The sequence below is a fragment of the Garra rufa genome, chromosome 6, assembly GCF_049309525.1.
Source record: "Garra rufa chromosome 6, GarRuf1.0, whole genome shotgun sequence".
NCBI lineage: Eukaryota > Metazoa > Chordata > Actinopteri > Cypriniformes > Cyprinidae > Garra > Garra rufa.
In genome coordinates, this window is record NC_133366.1 from 31,876,162 (window position 1) to 31,897,801 (window position 21,640).

General features: G+C 39.9%; 1 protein-coding gene across 1 annotated transcript in view; it reads left to right on the plus strand.

Annotated features, from left to right (window-relative positions):
* Positions 1-1,776: 1,776 nt before the first annotated feature.
* cntln (centlein, centrosomal protein) overlaps positions 1,777-21,640 on the plus strand; it is a 58,099-nt gene continuing 38,235 nt past the window's right edge. The window contains exon 1 of the mRNA XM_073842632.1: positions 1,777-1,870. Coding sequence (XP_073698733.1) covers positions 1,777-1,870 — 94 coding nt within the window. The remainder of the gene's footprint in view (positions 1,871-21,640) is intronic.

A 21,640-nucleotide genomic window follows, 5' to 3' on the forward strand; every position in this document is an offset into this window, starting at 1 on the left:
CGAATCAAAATTAATGGAATGAGTAAATTCATGTACACTAACATTGTGACATTATAACATTTTGACATTATGGTGTCCTTTACACCTGGCATTAACATTGGTTTTGTATTTGGGTAGTATCTAGAATGGATCGCATTTACATCCTCATGAATCTAATCTCCAGCATGATCAGATAGAGCCCAAGCAAATCGCTACTTTATATTACATGAGTCTGCATTAACTAAAACATTGCTGCTGTTCCAAATTTTAAAAACATTTATGGATTCATGTAATATTTTTCTGTCAATTCTTATTCTGTTGGTAAGGAAAAGTTCATAAAAAGTTTTGTAGCACTGTCTTTGGGGAGAAAAACGGGGGAAACGGCGTTTACATTTACATTTTTATTGCATGTGGTCTAGTGATCTCATCATAATTTGTCTTTTGATCAAGAGTAATTCTATCATAATCCGATTATGCATGTTTATTCCTTCTGTAAGGGGGCTTGTGAGAAAATACTGATTGATCTCCATTATTCTTTAGTTTGTAGTCAGTGAATAAACTGTAGGATATGACGAGGCTAAAGGTGCCCCAGGGTAAAAGGCACCTTTGATATTATTTTCCTCTAAACCACTAGATGGCAGAAAAACGTGACGTAGCACTTTCCAAAAGATCCGCTTTTCAAGATACATGTGCGATTTTGGCTGACGCTTGGCGCGAACTCAGGCAGCAGCTCAAAGTCGATTCTGTGCTTACTTGATCTAATATTTGATGTTTTAAAAATGTTGCAGATTTAAGTAGCAAATGAGAATCGCTACAATTCTTGAATATATCTTGGTATTTGGGGTTAAAAACACCCCTGCTGTTGGGGCTAAAAGGCACAATAATTAACATGATATTTAATAGAAGGCAGGCTTTTCTATTTGTCTATTTGACATGATATTGTTAGATTCAGATGGTAAATATCATATATTATGTTGGGTGTCCATCTTAAAGATAATAAATCATTTTAGAATAAAACCATCATATTTACATGCTGTTAATCATAATATAATTTGTTGTTACTATTGTAAATCTATATTAAATTACTATGGGATCACCTTCAGTGCTTTCAGACTTTTTACATTTTAAAATGATTTTGTTTCTGTATTTTAAAATATGTTTTATTTTAACAGATTTTAATGACAGTATATTTATTGAACAAAAACTAATTCTTGTATTTCTCAAAGTAAGCAGAAAATAGTACAACCTTTGCTAGAGTGATTGTTTTGAACAAGTGTTAACTCAGACATTATTAAAAAAAATATTATTTTAGCTAAAGTATTTGTATCAATACTGTGTGCCCATGCTGTTTTATCCCATGCTGGTGAGCCTTTACCCCGTGTGTGGGGTAAAAGGCCCCCCTTGCCACCTCATACATTTATAGGATTTTTAAACAAAATAAACTACTTGTATGATTTATTTTCACACAAAATCTGTTGCTCCATAAATGTTCAATACAAACAAAATATTTTTCTGAAATCATATACTTTGTACACAGTAAAAAGCACTTTTTTTAATGTGTGCCTTTAGCATCGTTGTACCCTACACTTCAATAGCTTGTTCTTTAAATCAATACATACCTGAGATGTACGTACTGTACTGTTATGAATTTAATTTGCTGTATACATGTAAGGCTAATCTATTGTGTAGATTTCAAAAGTGGTATTGATATTCTTGTTGTATTGATAACATAATTAATCTAAATACAATTACTTGGCACTGTGATAATTCCATCATCTAATTTGGATGCTGTTGGATATGTTTAGAGCTAATCTGGAGGAGGAACTAAATGCAGCCCTCGACAGAGTTGCAGCACAGGACCTACAAGAGCGTCGGCAGGAGGAAACGCAAGGTATCACACACTGTCCAATCCAACGCACACATCAAAGGCATCACTTACACTACTTAATGTACTGTAATGTAACTGATGAGTGTTAAACTGTTTCATTGTGTAAACTGTTATAAACATGCTGAATCCTTTCCTTTGGGAGAGTACAACTGATCCTTTCCACCTCATCTAATACCAATACCAAGTAAATTAATTGGTTTATTATTTAGTCCTAGGCCCATATTCTGCACAAATGGAATGGAATGTATTTCAATAAGGGACTCGAGTCTCCAGTCTGGGACTAAAATAGTAGCAAATGTGAAGAAAATATAACACGTGTGCTCTGGTGGCAACTTTGGCCTGGAGACAGCTTTAAGATTATAATTTTTAAAGTCCAACTAAAATGTATTCACTTAAAGCAATAATTACATGGCTTTTTTTTTGTTTTAAAGAAAATGCTACTGCGTCAAAATAACTCAGGCAAAATGTAGGCACATTTTTTCTTCAATATCGCAAGTCTCATTCCCCTTCAGTCGTTTCACTACGACGTTACATGGGAATCGCCTGAGAGTCCAATCGTCTCTGAGCCTTATTCAAAAGGCCAATGAAAATTGGCGAGTGGCATTTGCATGCCAAGCCACGCCCCGTACATACGGGTATATAAGATGGCGGCATGCAGCCAGTCATTCAGATATTTGCTTCAGAGCCATTCTGCTCAAGCCGACAACAGAAAAGAAAAAAAACGACGTTCCTGCTCACTCTTCCCCGCTGACGAGCTGCCTATCTGAAAGAGCTTATAAATCTAAAAGAGTGTTTTGGCAGCCGTCAGCGGGATCCTGCGGGCGGCCGTTTTCACGGCCAAAACAAAGCCTCCTGCTCTCCAGCGAGCGATCCCCTCCCCAGTGCACAGGAGTGCCGCGGTTCCTCCCTGGGCAGACCGGGACTAAAAGAGTGATTTCTCACGGCCGTGTAGAACGTTCTTTTCAGAATGGTTTTCCGGCCGTGCGCTTCTGGATGTGGCAGTTTCCTCACCTCCCAAGACGGACATGAACATGCCTGGGCCGAGAGCATGCTGAGGCAGGACCATGGTCACGTTGAAGAATCGCCGCTCCTTCGCGTCGTTAAGCCGTCAATGCTTTTCGGCCGCCGTGGCGAGACACGAGGGAGACCTACGGGTTACTGTGCAGAACGTGCCGCCAGCCCCCAAAGCCCCGCAGCCTTCTGCACCTCAGCGTGGCCCCGTTGAGCTGCCAGAGCAGTACGCTTCCCCGCCAGCCGGGCTGAGCATCTCCTTTGGCGCTCCACAGGAGGAAGAGATGTCTGTCGCTGCGTCAGAGGGAGAGTCTGAGGGTGAGGTTGACATCTCGGCCGGCCAGCGCCCCGCTGTGGTCGCTGCTCCGTCCGAGGTTGATGCTAAACTCTCGGCTATGCTTCTCCGGGCCGCCAGGGGGATCGGGTTGGAGGTGCCTCTGGCGCCTTCGGTCGATCCTTCTAGGCTGGATGATTGGTTCCTGGGGAGGGCTCCCACGGCGCCGCCGTGCCCTCCCCGGTCCCATTCTTCCTGGAGGTGCACGAGGAGCTGATTAAAACAAGGCGGGCGCCCTTTTCATCCCGCCCGCGCTCCAGCTCCTCTCCCCTCACCACCCTCGATGGCGGGGCAGCCCGGGGATACGAGTCGATCCCCCAGGTCGAGCGCGCTGTTGCGGTTCATTTATGTCCGCGCGGCGCTGCCACCTGGCGGGATCGGCCGCATCTACCCTCCAGGGCATGTGAACGCTCGTCCGCTCTTGCGGGCCGCGTTTATCGCACCGCTGGACAGGCCGCCTCAGCCCTGCACGCCATGGCTACCCTGCAAGTCTATCAAGCCCAGGCGCTCAAACAACTGCACGAGGGTGGTCCTGACCAGGATGTTATGCAGGAACTCCGCGGCGCCACCGACTTCGCCCTTCGTGCGACGAAGGTCACGGCGCGGTCCCTGGGTCAGGTGATGTCCACGGCTGTGGTCCAGGAGCGACATCTGTGGCTCTGGCGCAGATGGCAGACGCCGACAAAGCTCGCTTTCTCAACGCTCCCATCTCCCAGAGCGGCCTTTTCGGTGACACTGTCGAGGATTTCGCCCAGCAATTCTCGGCAGTCCTGAAGAAGACGGAGGCTATTAAGCACATTCTGCCCCGCCGCGAAGCTACCATCCCGCCGCCGGTGGCCCAGCCTGCGGCTCCGAAAACAACCCCAGCTCCAACTCCCGCCGAGGTACATGAAGCCAGGCTGGCAGCCCAGCGCAGAGCTGGCCGCAGGAGAGCGGCGCCGCCCGCGTCTCAGGGACCGGCCAAAAATACTCGCAAGAGAGCTGCGAAACGTCCCTGACGCGGGCAACCCAGAGGTGATGGAAATCGCTCTTCGGGGGACAGTCATACCAACGTCCCCACTCCCGGTGGAGGGCCGGGAGCTGCTGTGTACTCTAACATCGCCACTTTTTCACAAAAAGAGCTGATTTCCTCACCTCTGGGGCCTCGGTCCCGAGTTCCCCTTTCGAGCAGCACTTACACTCCTCGGAACCGGACTCGGAACCTGATATCGCCAGCGCGGGATCCAGGGAAGAAGGTAAGCGCTGCCTTTCGCAGTCAGACTCCCCCCCAGAACCTTTCCCTTTCTGGGGCCAGTCCCCTTCCCTGTCCCCCTCTAGGCTTCCCCACCGCGGTCATGTCGGTCAACGTTCCCTTGATACCGCTGGCGAGGCGGCTGGAGGCTTGGCTTCAGCTTCCCAGCCCTTCGCGGTGGTTGATACGGACGGTACGTCTCGGCTATGCGATTCAATTCGCCAGGCGTCCGCCCAGGTACAGAGGCGTTCTTTTCACTACTGTCCACTCGGACGCGCATGCCGCTGTCCTGCAACTATCTCGACGACTGGCTTCTCGTAGCTCACTCTCGAGAGCTGTTGTGCGAACAGAGGGACCTGGTGCTTCGGCACCTCAGCCATCTGGGCCTTCAGGTCAACCCGAGAGAAGAGCAAACTCTCCCCAGTGCAGAGGATCTCTTTTCTCGGTGTGGAGCTGGACTCGATCAATATGACAGCCCGCCTCACAAACGAGTGCGTGCAGTCAGTGCTGAGATGTCTGGACTTATTCAGACACAAGACAGCGGTCCCTCTCAAAAATGTTTCAGAGGCTCCTGGGGCATATGGCAGCTGCGGCCGCGGTTACACCGCTGGGCTTGCTTCATATGAGACCCCTTCAGCGCTGGTTACACGATCGAGTCCCGAGACGGGCATGGCACCGTGGCACACTTCGGATTGGTGTTTCCCCGCAGTGTCGCCGCCTTTTCAGCCCGTGGTCAGACCTTGTCTTCCTTCGGGCCGGAATTCCCTTGGGGCAGGTCTCCAGGCATGTTGTGGTGTACACGGATGCCTCCACCATGGGTTGGGGTGCTGTATGCAATGGGCAAGCAGCCTCGGGCTCCTGGACAGGACCTCAGCTGCAGTTGCACATCAATTGCCTCGAGTTGTTGGCTGTGCTTCTGGCCCTTCGTCGCTTCCGATCGACGCTGCATCAGAAGCACGTGCTTGTTCGCACCGACAGCACCGCGACTGGCGTATATCAATCGCCAGGGCGGCCTTCGCTCGCCTCGCATGTCACAACTCGCCCACCGTCTGCTCCTTTGGAGTCAAACCTGGCTGAAATCGCTATGTGCCGTTCTTATTCCAGGGGAACTCAACCGTGCAGCGGATCAGCTCTCACGGCAGTCCACCCACCCTGGAGAATGGCGACTCCACCCCGAGACAGTCCAGCTGATTTGGAGTCGTTTCGGCCAGGCTCAGATAGATCTGTTCGCCTCCCCCGAAACCTCCCACTGCCAGCTCTTTTACTCTCTGACCCAGGCTTCCCTCGGTAGAGACGCCCTGGCACACAGCTGGCCTCCGGGGCTCAAGTACGCCTTTCCCCCAGTGAGCCTCCTTGCACAGACCCTGTGCAAGATCAGGGAGGACGAGGAGAAGGTCTTGTTGGTTGCGCCATATTGGCCCACCCGGACCTGGTTTCCAGAACTCATTTCCCTCGCGGCAGCCCCTCCTGTCTGCTTCGGAGATCAGCAGAAAGGGAATGCTGTCTCCAAACAGAGGTTGGCCCATTGGGTGGTAGAAGCCATCTCCCTGTCCTACTTATATCAGGGAGAGCCATGCCCCTTAGGTGTTCATGCCCACTCCACTAGGAGTGTTGCCTCATCCCATGCGTTGGCTCATGGCGCCTCACTAGCAGACATCTGTAGGGCTGCGGGCTGGGCGACACCTAATACCTTCGCTAGGTTCTACAACCTCCGCGTAGAGGCCGTATCCTTCCGTGTCTTAACTTAAGACTTCAGGTGAACGGGAGGATGGCTGCTGTCGGCTTGCTGCGCCATTCCCATGTGGATCCGTGCGCTATTTCCCAGAATGTTCCCTCCGGCGAACCCTGGGTCCTCCGTGCCCCGCAGTCAGGCCTAGATGCGGAGTAGTCCCTGACTGTGATCCTGCCTGGGTCTCCTTCGCCCCGCAGGTTGTGGCTTATTTTTTCAATATTCCAGCGGAGGAGACCGCTGTTTCCCTCGTGTATCCCTAAAAGCCTTGATGGATATATTGAATTATTCTTATTTCCACATGTAAAATCTCATGTGCTCCGCCCCCCAACCCATGCTTCAGTACATCTGGCATCCTTGTGGGGCCCCCTCTACTGGCCCCCAGGGCGTTGGGAAGGTTACGTTACAGTCTCCATCTGCTGACACGTCCGCTTGTCAGCACGTGGGGTTGTGCGTAACGCGCGTCAGGTTCGTGGCCTGTTCCATAGGGTCTGTTCCCACGTAACGTCGTAGTGAATGCCGCCATCTTATATACCCGTATGTACGGGTCGTGGCTTGGCATGCAAATGCCACTCGCCAATTTTCATTGGCCTTTTGAATAAGGCTCAGAGACGATTGGACTCTCAGGCGATTCCCATGTAACGTCTCCGTTCCCTCCTTCAGGGAACGAGGGTTACCTTCGTAACCTAGACGTTTCCGGTATTCTTTTCTCTCTGACCCATCATATTAGATATGACTGTTGACCAACATTATATTATTAGTATACTATTATAGTATTTAATAATATTTTGAATTAGCCTTTTTGCTTATGCTTTTGTCATTTTTATTAGTTTTGTGGTTTTTTTTTTTCTTTTTTCAGGTTTAATAATAGTTTAGTAGGTTAGTAATTTTAGTTTCTCTTATCAATTACTCACCATCATGTTGTCACAGCCCTTTTTTTCTTTCCTCTGGTTACCAACATTATATAAAATAGTTCATTTTGTGTTCTGTATAAGAAATAAAAGTCTTACATGTAGGGATGTAACGGTATCAAAACTTCACGGTACGGTAATACCTCGATATGAATGTCACGGTACGGTATTTATTGAATCATTTACAGGAAAAACAAAACTAATGAAGAGACTCGAAAAAAGTGCCAGAAGTGCTTATTAAACTTTTTACATGAACACTGAACATATCAATGGCATACAAATTAGCCATCTATCACTTTGAAACAGGAACTTCAATTTTAATAACAAAAAATTATTAAACCATGTAAAAAAAAAAAAAAAATTAAAGTTTCAATTTAGTATTCTTGAAAACTCAGAAAAAATAAAAATAGCAGCCTACTTATTGCAGCTGGCCCATGTGCTGAATGAGTATTTGAGAACAATCACCTCATGCACTCACACACTCACTTATTCAGACAGAGACAGGTAAAAAAAATAGCATATTAACATTATCTGGTAAAAGCTGGGATCTCTGGGCATTTACAATATCCCCTGCAACAAAAAAAAAAAACCTCTCACTTGGGATCAGAGTATGTGAGCGAAATGGAGCAGCAACAATTTCCCCTCCGCGCTCTGTGCATTTAATAATCGCTCCGCTCCAGCTTTCAAGCTAATAACATCAGCATTAAAAGAGTATAATTAATGCTATATGCAGTGCAAAGTTTGTAATGAAAGTAAAAATTTCGTCAGTTATTTTACTTATGGATCGCTGCATTTCTTACAGATTTCTGCTCATTCGAAATCGGATACCATTACATTTGTTTTAATGCATTAACAGAGTGATTGCGTGTGAATAAGTGCTGTACCTGTTTAAATGATGCTTTCACCTGAAAATATTAAGTATCTAGAAAGAACAAACTTGTGAACTATAATTTACCGCTCATATGCTGTCCATTGCCGTCATCATAGCCTTCACATTATTTCTGATTTGAGTGATCCATCTCTATCAAGCGAAATATGTTTAGCATGTGAATTCCTGCTTAATATGCAGTTATATTATGGACCGTTGGCATGAATTGTTCTCATGATGGAGCGGTGGTGGAGTGGTCTTGGAGCGAGTTAAAACCATGACGCTCCGACTTTTCAAACATCCGCTCCTCCCTCCATTCAGAATCACACCGCTCCACTCCGCTCACATACTCTGATCTGTAGCGACAACAGACCGCAAAGGATGATGGCCACGCCTGGGCTGATGGGAATTGTAGTTCCCGCTACCTCCCTTTCGCTCCATTCGCCTGAGCAAACTTTTCTCAGAAGACCTATCGTTTTATCGAGTCATGCGACCACGGTAGTATCGAAAAAATTTGCTATTGCGGTACGACGGTATTTACAATACCGTTACATCCCTACTTACATGTAAAAATGAGGGAAAGTAGATAATAACAGATTTTTCATTTTTTTCTTTCTAAACGTGTTTTATTTCAATGAATTGCCACAAAAGCATGTCTAATTTTCATTTTAAATATTTTGATATATGTGACCCTGGACCACAAAACCAGTCATAAGTAGCGCAGGTATATTTGTAGCTATAGCCAAAAATACATTGTATGGGTCAAAATTATAGATTATTATTTTATGCCAAAAATCATTAGGATATCAAGTAAAGATAATGTTCAATGAAAATATTATGTAAATGCCCTACCATAAATATATAAAAACTTTTGATTAGTAATATGCATTGCATATTATATGCAACTTGATTTTCAAATAGTTGTTTTTCGACAAAATTATTGTCCTATCCTAAAAATGTATATTGTGATGTATAATTCTCAATTTGAAAAAAAAAATGGTCCAGGGTCACACAAAAACAGTTTTTTTTTTTAATCTAATAATTATGTTTAATTTTAGCTTTTGTTTTCAATAAACAAAAAAAAAAAGTTTTAATTAACAGTAACAATGCTGCTGTCTACACTGCCGACTATTTCACTCTAAATCCTCATTTTACCGTTTAAAAACATTAAGTATTATCTTTCCCTCTGGTCAGTGGCAAAATCAGGTCATAGGTGACACAGGGCAGCAGTATTCAGTATGCAGCGCTTCCCCACACGCAGCTGCCACAGACAGACGCTTTCATCTTTCATCCGCTTCCTGTTCCAGTGAAATCACGAAATAAAATTATGACATGACCATTAACCCTTGAGAATTTGAGAGAGGTGGGTCCAGATGTGCTTTCGGAAATCCAATTTGCTGTATTCCCAATTGATTTCAAACTCACATGGCTCTTTGCACGCCCTCAGAAAGGAGCTTGTACATTCCTATCCGTCAAACGCTCCATCAGAGCGATCTCTAGTGTATAGACACCCTTCTTTGGGGAAAATTGGCCAAATCTTGGTAGGGACATTTCTAAAAGTTGGCAGAAAGTTGGTAACATTCCTACCTAAATCAGCGTTGTGAGGAAGTGTTGTAAGGTATTTTAATGACTAATTTTATTATCACAACATTGGCTATTTTGTATTTTTATTTTGCATTGTGCCTGCTGGATACAACCATAAACACATCACATATTTCTTTATATCTTTATTTAGCTTTTTATGTCAGGTTTAGTTTTAGTCATTTAAGTACTTCAACTTAAATACACATTTTAAATGAAAATTCTGTCATGGTTTACTTACCCTCATATTGTTCCAAACTGCTGTGACTTTATTTCTTTTGTGGAACTTAAAAGAAGACATTTTGAAAAACATTTTGTTTTTCCCCCAAACAATAGTAGTCAATGGTAAACAGAAAGACTTGGTTAGCACCATTCTACAAAATGTTGTTTTCTGCAGAAGTAAGAAAGTCATACAGGTTTGGTAAATAATTACAGAACTTTAATTTTTGAGTAAACTATCCCTTATTTTAAAAACTTATTTTAAAGTTGTTTTGTTTCAGTTAGTTACCACAAGTCACCTATGCCATGAGGAATTGTTATTTAATTATAGTTGCTGTATATAGTTGTATAATTAAGTTTATAGTTGTAGTTCTAAGTTTATAGTTGTATAATTATAGTTTTATTATTGTTTTCTAACATGGCTATTCCATAGTTTGCATTGTCCATAAGATGCGCTGAACAAATTCTTTTAATTAGCCATTTTAAGTCACAGCTAACTGTCTCATCATAAACCATGGGTTTTGATGTAATAAATTAATAGTATTCAAAAAAAAAATGTATATGTTACAAAAATATTATTGTGTGTGTGTGTGTGTGTGTGTGTGTGTGTGTGTGTAATATACTTAGACATTAACTTGCAATTATTTATATCAGCTGGCAGAAGTAACTGTAGCGATATTAATGTAACAATCAACTGTTCTGTTCATCCAGTGAATATTCCAGTGTAATTTCTAGGGCTGCAACTAACGATTATTTTAATAATCGATTAATCTGTCGATTATTTTTTCGATTAATCGATGAATCGGATAAAAAACAAGGGATTTACAACCCTTTATTCAAAAACAGAACTAAAATCTTTAGAAAGTGCACGAACATGTTGCTCCTTGAACTGTTATAATAATAATAATAAAATAAAAATGGACTAACACAAAAAACATACACATGTATGCTTTACATCTGCCAAATATATAGACTAAATAAACTAAAATTACTATCTGTCAAGACAGTGGCTTGCTGTGGTGTACATGCTGCATTTCCCATCAAGAAGCCTCTCAAATTAAATTCCTCAGTGCGCATTAAAAAAGTCATGTGACTTTGCACGCTGGAACGGGATAACTTGACTAACTTTCTGCTACATTCATTCTGCCATGGCGGTGTTTAGTGTCCTGCCATCAGCAGCGACCAGCTGGAAGAGTTCCGCATTCAAATGCACGCAAAACTGGCCTCAAAGCCCCAGCAAAAGTAATTACCATGAATGTGTCAAGGCAAAAAATAAGAAAATATTCGAATTACTTATTAATAAACTCTGATTCAGTGTTGCAAAGATGAAATTGACGATCCTGCCATCTGCCCATTAATGCCTAATGCATCTTTATGGATTAGCTAATGAAAGAGTTTTGTTTTCGATTTTAATTATTTCGTTTTATAGTAAAATAATTAATTTAAAGCTTTCTATAGATATTGTGTTTGTGAGGCAATTACCTGGGTTTCGGTTAATTATTGTGAAGCGCTCCTGTTTAAACCAAAGATATCAAGCGTATTCTGTTTGTTTTCTTTAAGAGCACATTTTGTTGATACTGTTAGTACACACAAACTAAGGTAGACCCTTTACAGTTCCGGCCCGGGTGGTAAATACTCTTACCTTTATGAGCAAAAAAGAAATTCCACATTGCACTGGCGTCTCCATGCGCTGCAAAGCGCGCTTCTCTCCGCACAAACTTTGGATTTATATTGATTGAATGATTAAACTAATATTGTGATATGTTTTAAGTTTTTTATATCAATGGATTTTAATTTAAATCGCGATGAATTAAGCAGGCTTTTGATCTGTCTGCCGGTGTTTGCTAGGTATAACTTTAAAAAACAAAAACTTGAATTTTACAAACAAAAAGTGTTCCAAATATATCTCTAAATTAACTTTATAAATTAAAGGAACGAAAATAAATGTAATCACTTTGCTATTAAAATCAGCAGCTGTGTAATGAGGAAGAGAAAGAGAAAAAAAGACAGTCGGACTGGAAATTCAGTCGGCCAAAAATGATGAGCTGTCGGACATTTTTACAAGGAATGTTTGTTTAATAACCTATATAATATTCTTAGGCTACTTTCTTAATTAAATATATTATTTCTTTGATTTATTTTAGCGTTTTTAGGCTGCTTGTTAGCTGACTGAAGTGTAGGCTATATATAAAAAAAGAACGTGCCACCGTCACAGCCCTATTCAAAACTGAGACGATTTCACCTCAGCAGAGCTCCTCTTTCTCCTTACGGTTGTGGTATGTTTTTGACACATTATACAGACAGACAGTGTTACAAAAACTATAGAAGTAGTTTTCTCCATCTCCACTATCCAACGACCCGTACAGCAGCTGTTTTGCGATCGAGCATTGGCTGCTGTGAAAGTACGCTAGCCAAAGTAGGCTTAAATATCAAACATGTTTGATATAAATCGGGGCAGCATATATATATAATGTAGAAACGGTGCTTTATGCTCAAATGTTCCAGTTTTGCGCACAAGTTAAAATCGCATATTTGGATGGAAACACAGCTTATGAGGTGCCGAACTCTGCTGGCATCAGTGCGGGAGAGAGACCGAAAGTGTCCACTCCGCTCTGCGCTCATTTTTTTTTTTTTAAATATATATAATAACAACCAAATGTCTCTGCGTCGCGCGACACAACGAATCGATTATGAAATTCGTTGCCAACGCTTTTAGTAATCGATTTTTATCGATTTTATCGATTCGTTGTTGCAGCCCTAGTAATTTCATATCAACTAGGGATGCACCGAATTATCAGCCACCGAAATTTATCAGCCGATTTTTTTATTATTTTAAAGCCACCAGCATATCGGGAATAGCATGAAACGGGCAGATATCGATGGTTTATTAATTAACTGCATGGATTAATTAGTTGCATGTCTGTTGCATAATCCAAAAATAATTAAATGCTTGCCAAAAAAAAAAAAAAAAATCTGTATTAAATAAAGTTTGTCAGATGGCATAGTACGGCAGTGTCATTGAGTGAAATGCCCATGCTCAGCTGTAAATTCATCATAGGTAAGTCACAATGACAATGCCCCATTGTTAGTTTATCTGAGGATATGTTACAAACCGCCAAGCATTAGGTCTACATTTAAGTAAAAATGAATAACAGGTAATATGCAGCTTTTTTGTGTTTGAAACCAGCAAAAATAAAACATTTGATATATTGTAGAACACGGATTCACATCACGCACCTGCAGCGCTTCTGTGAACGGAGAAAACAGATTAAACCAGTTTCGGAATGGTAATAATACAGGAAGAGAAACGGCAGAAACCATCAGCACCATTTTACAGCAGGGTATACAGCTTATAATAAACCTGTTTTGTTTAGTTAAATGTGTGATACTTGCATTGCCTTGGCCTATAAGTAAGTGTCCGGATAAAGTCTTAGATGAAAGGCTTGCTGGTTTGATGGTGTTGAAGTTGCAATCAAATTCTTTGGGGTTGAAGTGGTGACAAACTCCAAAGATGTTGTTCTAACTCGGTGGCAGTCAAGAGAGTTTTCTCCCAGGTGGAAAGTAAAGACATAGCTGTAGTTGAGGCCTTCCATGCGTGGCTGCACTGCCCCTAAAACTTATAGAGTCCCACACAAGCAAAATAAACACATAACAAAAATTATCTAGTGTCATTTTCTAAAAAAAAAAAAAAAAAAAAACTATTTATATACTTTTTTAACTTCAAATGCTTGTCCTGTCTAGCTCTTCCATGTGCATGTGTACTATGTGTAATCCGGGTCAATACAGTTAGGGTATGTCAAAAAAATCCCATCTCGTTTTCTTCTCTAACTTCAAAATCGCCCTACATCGCTGCAGAAGTACCAACCCAGTGTATTGTTTTGCAAAGAAGGTCAAACAGCTTTTACAAAAAAAAGATAAAACAGCGATGTATGGCGATTTTGAAGTTGGAGAAGAAAATGAGATTGGAGTTTTTCGACATAACCTGTATTGACCCAGATTACACAGAGTATGCATGCGCATGGCCGATCTAGACAAAATTTGAGGTTAAAAAGTATATACATTTTCTTTTCTTCTTTTAGAAAATGAAAATTTTTAAGAAATGATTTTTGCATAAAAGAAAAATCAATAATTTTGACCAATACAATGTATTTTTAGCTATTGCTACAAATATACCTGTGCTACTTCAGACTGGTTTTGTGGTCCAGGGTCACATTTATTTATATGGTGCTTTATAGAACAGATTGCTGTAAAGCGGTCATCGAATGCCCAAGTTCATATGATTCTTTAGGGTCTTAATGAAAAGTCTATAATATACTTTGGTTAAAAATTCTCAATAGTAGTGTAAAAAACCCTTTTACCTTGTCAAAATCTCCTCTGAAAAAAATCAACTCATTTTATTGCATGGTCCTTTAAATGAAAAAAAGCTCTACTCGCCCCACCTCTCTCTGCCTGGAATGATGAACCGTAATGTTTACTTTAGCCGCGTTCAGCGGCGAAACTTGCTAAAAAGCACATTAAGAAAGGCCAGTTGCAAAGATGCATAAAAAACCCTTATACTCACTTCTGCTGTGGGTGAAGCTGCATCAGGAACGATAAGCACGCACATAGACGCATATGTAGATTGAGATCAGCGCTTTCCTTTTAAAAACGAAAGTAACGTTATCCCCTGCATCTTCAGCAGCTCGGATGTCGGTAGTAAATGACTACTGCTATGTTCATTATTACACCCAACAACAGAACACCTCAGTCGATCAATCAGAGACATTCTTGTCTTCCCCTGCACCTGAGTAGACACAATGGCATTCGGAGTCCGACTGTTTCAGCTCGGTGAGGTAAGGCGCTCATGTCAATCAACTATCGTGGAAGCGGCCTTTGTCGGTGTGCCTTCACACCGACAAGAAGCTGAGAATGACCTGATTTTAAAAAGGGAATAATACTTTTAAAGATTAAAAAAAATACCACTGGGTGGATTGTTATCATTGTAGGGTGGTTGTGTACACAAACTGCCAACACACATTAATGTTCAAACAACATGTAAAAGTTAGTCTGACTTGACATACTGAAGAGAAGAAATGATCTGTAAAAGATTTCCACATCAAACAAGGCAGAGCCACAGAGCACACCTACCTATTATCTAATCGCCAATGGTAGTTCAAAGTTGTTTACTAGTCAGAGTAAACTTTTAAAAACAGCTGTTTTAAACTCCCGGAACAAACTCCAAACGCACTTTGTTTTGGCCTGATTTTGTTCAAAATTATAACACACCAGTTTGTTTTTTGATTTTGCTTGAGGTATATCAGGCCTTTGTTTTCAAAGTGTAATTTCTGAATCTGTAAAAATAATAATAATAATAATAATAATAAAGTCATATAAATTAATAAAATAACATAACACCATGGGCATTTTAATAATGAATGTTTTATTTTGCTTTTTATGCCAGGCTCTAAAATATTATATCGGGTATAATGGTTAAAAAAAAAATGCTTTTAAAAATCCAATAAATCACAACTACAAAAGTCATGTCAAATCTTTGTTTAAAGGTGTCATATGATGTCGCAAAAAAAAAAAAAACCATTATTTTGTGTATTTGTTGTAATGCAATGTTTATGCAGTTTGAGGTTCAAAAAACATATTATATTCCACATACTGTACATCATTGTTGCTCCTCTGTCCCGCCTTTCTGAAATGCTTCGATTTTTACAAAACTCATCATTGATGGTGTTCTCTGTTCTCTGATTGGTCAGCTATCCAGTGCGTTGTGATTGGCTGAATACCGCCGCGTAAACATAACACCATGTCTGCATTTGCGATCGTAGAACGAGTAACAACATGCACTAGTCTACACTGCTAAAAACTTGCCCAGCCGGCATTTCAACGTTGATTCACCGTCAGGTACCATGGTTGGATCAACGGTGAAAAACCTTTCGGTTTTGCAAAAATTTTCAACGTTGATATTGTGACGTCTTTTCAACGTGGAAGTAACAGCGTTGATTCACCGTTGAAATTGCGCTCTGTTTCACTCTCTTACCTTTCGGGTTATGGTCATCCGTCGACTTGAATCAACGGTGAATAACCTTTCGGATTTGCAAAAAATTTCAACGTTGATATTATGACGTTGATTCACCGTTGAAATAGCGACTTAGTTTCACCGTCTCTTACCTTCCAGCAACGGTAAATACACAACTGTACGTTCAATTACAACCAGTTTGCATTTAGATCAACACTGTACATATTAAAAAACAAATGGCTAGCAGCAATGGGTTTACTGTCAACTTCAATAAACTAACACATGATCAATATTATAAAACAAGTTTTATTTTGGAAACATACACTGTATAAATCAAAATAAAAACCTGTCGAAAACATTTTCCAAAAACAATACAAACACATTAATTCTGCTCACATGTTATTGTAGCCCAGTTTGTGATGAATACAAAGTAATCAGACTTTAGACATTACCACTCAGAAGTTTCTCACAGTAAAATTAAAACAAATGTTTCTTAAAGTCTCTTCTGCTCACCAATCCAAAGTACAGAAAAATAAAATAAAATATATTTGTACTATTTAAAATGTTTTTCATTTGAAGATATTTGAAAAAGTAATTTAATCCTGTGATGTCAAAGCAGAATTTGTATCATTACTCATGATCAAGTCACATTAACCTTCAGAAATCATTCTAATATTCTGATTTGCTGCTCAAAAAAAATATGTTGGAAACATCTCAGTAGAATTCTTTCAGTTTGATTTGATGAACTGAAAATAAAACAATTTATCTGATATAGAAATCTATTGTAATATTATAAATGTCTTTATTATCACTTTTGATCAATGTAAAGCATCCTTGCTAAATAAAAGTTTTGAAGTATGGTATATAATTTTACAAATGATTTTTTATTTCAAGTAAATGCTAATCTTTGGATCTTACTATTCATCAAAGAATCCTGAAAAAAAAATCTACTGCTTAAATATTGATAATAATAAATGTTTCTTGAACAGCATATTAGGATGATTTCTAAAAGTTCATGTGACACTGATGACTGGAGTAGCAGGAATAAATTACATTTTAAAATATTTTAAATAATATTAAATATTATTTTAAATAATACAAATATTATAAAGCAGAAGGAAATTATTTAATAATAATAAAAAAAAAACTTACTGTTCAAAAACTTTTGACTCATAGTGTATTTTTTTCAGATACTGGAGAAAAAAAAAAAAAAAAACACAGATGTCAGAGTTTAAACTTCTCCAAATTCCTAGACCCCAGAAGGTTAAAGACTCAAAAGTTTTTGAGAAATAACATGCATATTTTGCGCTGCACAAGAGAAACCTTTTTTGACTAAAACCACTTGATCTCTTATTTGGTGGTTAACTATGGTTTTGTGAAAACAGGTTTACAAATGTGTCTCATTATAAGAGATGTGTACATTTGTGCAGTGCAAATGGGTAAAAGACTTTGAGAATGGAGCCTGCAACAGAAACCATGTCAGTGGTGAAGGGATCAAAAAGCAATCGCCTTAAAATTCTTTATGCAGGAAATACCTTAAATGAAATGTATTTATTATTTTAAGCCAAAATGTTTCTTCAAATTCTGATAAAAACAACAGCCTTGTCCATATATCATGGTTGTGCTTCGGGTGATCTTTGAAAGAGTTCCAGCTCTGGGTCCTTTCTGATGCTGTCCTCTCCTCTCTTCCCCACTTGTGTGCTTTCTGTGCTGTCCCGCATAAACAAAAGCACCAAAAATAAAATTTCATAAAATACCAACTTTGATACTGTTGAATATCTTTAACTGAAAACACTCAATTCAAAACAAATCTTGTACAATAGTTTTACTTTACAGTCCAATAACAGTGGAGTTGGAAACAAAGTGCACAACACTTCATTAAACACATTTTGACGTATTCAGATTAAAATTTAAAACAACATGGTTTTAATCACAATTCTAACAAAACAGTGTACTTAGTGAAACAAGTAAAATCACATTGAGTACATTTGTATTACATTAAATAAACTTATAACAAAAGATCAATGAATCTCTACCAGAAGTGACAGTGCAAAGTAGCAGATGAAGTATTCCTTACCAAACTGCCAATAAGCTGGATCCTTAATGATTCTACAAGGAGAAAGAATAAATGGTTTACTGAAATTTTCTTAAAAAGCAGTTTTTCGTTTTAAACCATTCCTTTAAACAATCTTAATTAATTTTAATTAAAGATATTTGCCATTATATGATATTCAGAAAAGAAAGATAAAGTATGTCCTCTTTAGGACTGTTATAGAAAATGTGAATCTCTAAAAAACAGACATTAACAAATACTAGCAACACACAACAACACCAGATATATATACGACCAGATGAGCTAATATTGCTAGCGCTCTAAATGCGATTAGTTTCTAACTTTTGCTGTCTGTGATAATAAAGCAGCACAAACACACACTCAAGTATTTAACTTCTGTAGTTTTCATGTCCTTTACCAATTTGTAAACTCTTGTACTATTTTTTAAAAGGTTATAATAAATACTTATTGTCTTACCTGATTTAGCCAGTGCTGTATGTTTTCAGAGAGTCGCAGATCACGTCTATTTCCTCTGTGTTCCGGTTTTTGTTCTCCGTTGGCATCTCACAAATCAAATACGCTCAAAATAAAAATATAACAGGAAAATATAAAATAATTCGGGACCAACTGAATAATTTCTGTAGGCAGCAGCTCTCATACAGTCTACGCAGCTCACAGCCTCACAAGAAAATGCGGTAACGGTCAAATTTTTTTAAATTTCAAAGGCGCGCGCAGTTTTACCTGTCAGTTTCCTGAATGACAGCCAGATGAACCAATCATGATCAAAGCAGTAAGGTAAAACAACCTTACTACTCAAAATAAAAATATAACAGGAAAATATAAAATAATTCGGGACCAACTGAATAATTTCTGTAAGCAGCAGCTCTCATACAGTCTACGCAGCTCACAGCCTCACAAGAAAATGCGGTAACGGTCAATTTTTTTAAATTTCAAAGGCGCGCGCAGTTTCACCTGTCAGTTTCCTGAATGACAGCCAGATGAACCAATCATGATCAAAGCAGTAAGGTAAAACAAGTTTCATGAAATAATAATGTCCATAATCATAATCATAATCAATTGCTTTTGAAGGCATATATAACCGTTTAGCATTCAAAGTTTTATTAAAGTTGTTTTACCGTTGAAACAACAACCGACCTAATTTCAAACAAATTTCAACGTTGAATTTCGGTCATGTGTTGACTGATCTTCAACCATTGAGCATTCAACGTCACATCAACGTTGTTTCACTGTTGAAACAACAACTGACCTTATTTCAACCAAATTTCAACGTTGAAGGTCGGTCATGTGCCGGCTGGGTGCGTTTGAATAGTCAGTACTGAATTTTTTAAATATGAAAACGTACTTACAGGCCATCAGTCAGAAGCGCAGACTGTGCTTGCAACATTGGAATTGCCCCACTTTATAGCCTTAACCCTTGGTGTATAGCTGGAATTGTAAGCTGCTCTTCCAGGTTCAGGAAACAGTCCCCCATGAAATGCGCATCACGCAAATATTTGTGTTGTACTGTTCCGAAACAGTGGTGTAAATATAACTTAACCACTGATTTCTAGTTGTGTCCTCATTTGGAAAGCCAACCAAGCCTTCGACAAGGCATTTGCTTTCGCAATGAAACACACGTCTCCACAACATGGCGGCTGCAACACTACTACAGCCATTAAAAGTTACGCCTTCTTTCTTTCCATATATATATGAGCGGTGTTATGCTAATTTACTCACCCCGTGATGTGGACAAGTGGGGGGGTGTTTAAACGAGCCGTTTTAAGGAGGTATGACTGAGTCAAATTTTTATAATAAATATCTCTTTTAAAGGGGTCCTATTATGCTTTTTCACTTTTTGAACTTTAGCTAGTGTGTGGTGTGTATGTTTGGGCATAAAAAACATCTATAAAGTTACAAATCTCAAAGTCCACTCCTAAGGGAGATATTTCAATTTTAAAAAGTCCCTTTTCAAAAATTACAACAAACTGCTCGTTTGGACTACGGCGTTTGTTTTCCAGATGCTATTATGTCACAACGTAAATCCCGCCTACGGAAATTTGAATCATTGGCAGGTGGGGGATTCACCTAACTTTAGCTTTGTATTATGGACAGCCACTTCTGGGATGCCCATAATGAGCCGCAGGTCGGCTCGTATAAACTTGAGCTTTAACTGAACTGCTCCGGAATCTGTGCTGGAGCTGCGCCGCCCACGTGTGCGGTGTAGAGGGATGAAACACATGCAGAGCCGCGGCTACTGTAAACACGAACATTGACTAGATTGACGATCATACGTGGACGTGGCAACGCGCTGTAGACGTGCAGTGTGTGGTAAGAGATTTATTCATCATACAGTGTAGATAGCTTCACTAGCCTTGTGGTTTCGGGCATCTACATCTGTAAATACATTAGCACAATAATGATAATATCATGTATCGGCGATCTCGCAAGCTGACCATAGGACCAACAATACTGTAGCGTTTTATTTACTCACCCTTCATACATCCTAGGTGTATATGACTTCCTGCTTTCAGACGAATGCAATCGGAGTTATTTTAAAAATAATCCTGGCACTCCCAACTTTACAAGGGCAGATTGAATGACAGATTGAATAGACAAGTGTTTCTCTCCATCAGTCCAAAAAAAGTCGATCCATAATATGGATCCATAAAATGGCTCCGGGGGGTCAGTAAAAGCCTCCTTTAGCGATCCGATGTGTTTTTGTAAGAAAAATATTTAATATCCATATTTAAAACGTAAGAATCACTGTGATCTAGCTTGCTTTTTTGATAAGGGGCGTGGTAGTACTGAAGCTGTTCGCCAATTGCAACGCAGTGGGACTGCTAACCAATCACAATATATTTGGTTTTTCGGAAGGTGGAACCCGGAACTAATCGAGCCATTTGTGCCAGCCTGGTAAGAAATCCATTGTAATAATGCAACGTTACAAATCTTATCTATGCACAAACAGCTTGTAACACTCCAAAGACAAAGGAAAACAAGAAAACGCATCATATGACCCCTTTAAAAGAAAAATATGTTAGATTTATATGTAAAATATTAATATATAATTTATATATAATATATAAAGTGTTTACATACAAATACATACAATACATACAGTACAAATATTTTTTAAATACATACATACAGTCAAGCCCGAAATTATTCATACCCCTGGCATATTCTGACTTAAAGTTACTTTTATTCAACCAGCAAGTTTTTTTTTTTTTTTTTTTTTTTTTTTGACTGAAAAGAACACAGGCTTCTCCCACAAAGATAATAAGATTATGTACAAGAGGCATCATTGTGGAAAAAAATATTTCTCAGCTTTTATTTACATTTGAACAAAATTATTCATACCCTTTGCAAATTGTCACAGTCTATGGGAAAATCAAAAGTTCTATACCATTCCAAATAGTCAAAGCTGTTCAAAAGCATCCTAATTACCCTGCTTCATTGGGAACAGCTGTTTTAAACAACTCAACAGGTGAAAAACAGAAGCTCTCTGCCGTTGGTTTGTGGACAGTCATGGCTAAGACAAAAGAGCACACTGAGGACCTGCGGCTGCGCATTGTGGCTGCTCACAAGACCATATCTAAACGTTTTGAAAAAGTTCCAGTGGCTACAGTGCAAAGTATTATTAAAAAATACAAGACGTTCCGCACTGCGAAAAATCTCAGAGGACGTGGTCGGAAGCCACCAATGCCATCCTGATGAATCTGGGCTCTGCTGGTGGCAACATCTCAAGGCAGACAATCCAATGGACACTGCACACCACTGGGTTCCACGGACGCAGACCAAGGAGAACACCACTTCTCCAGATAAGGCA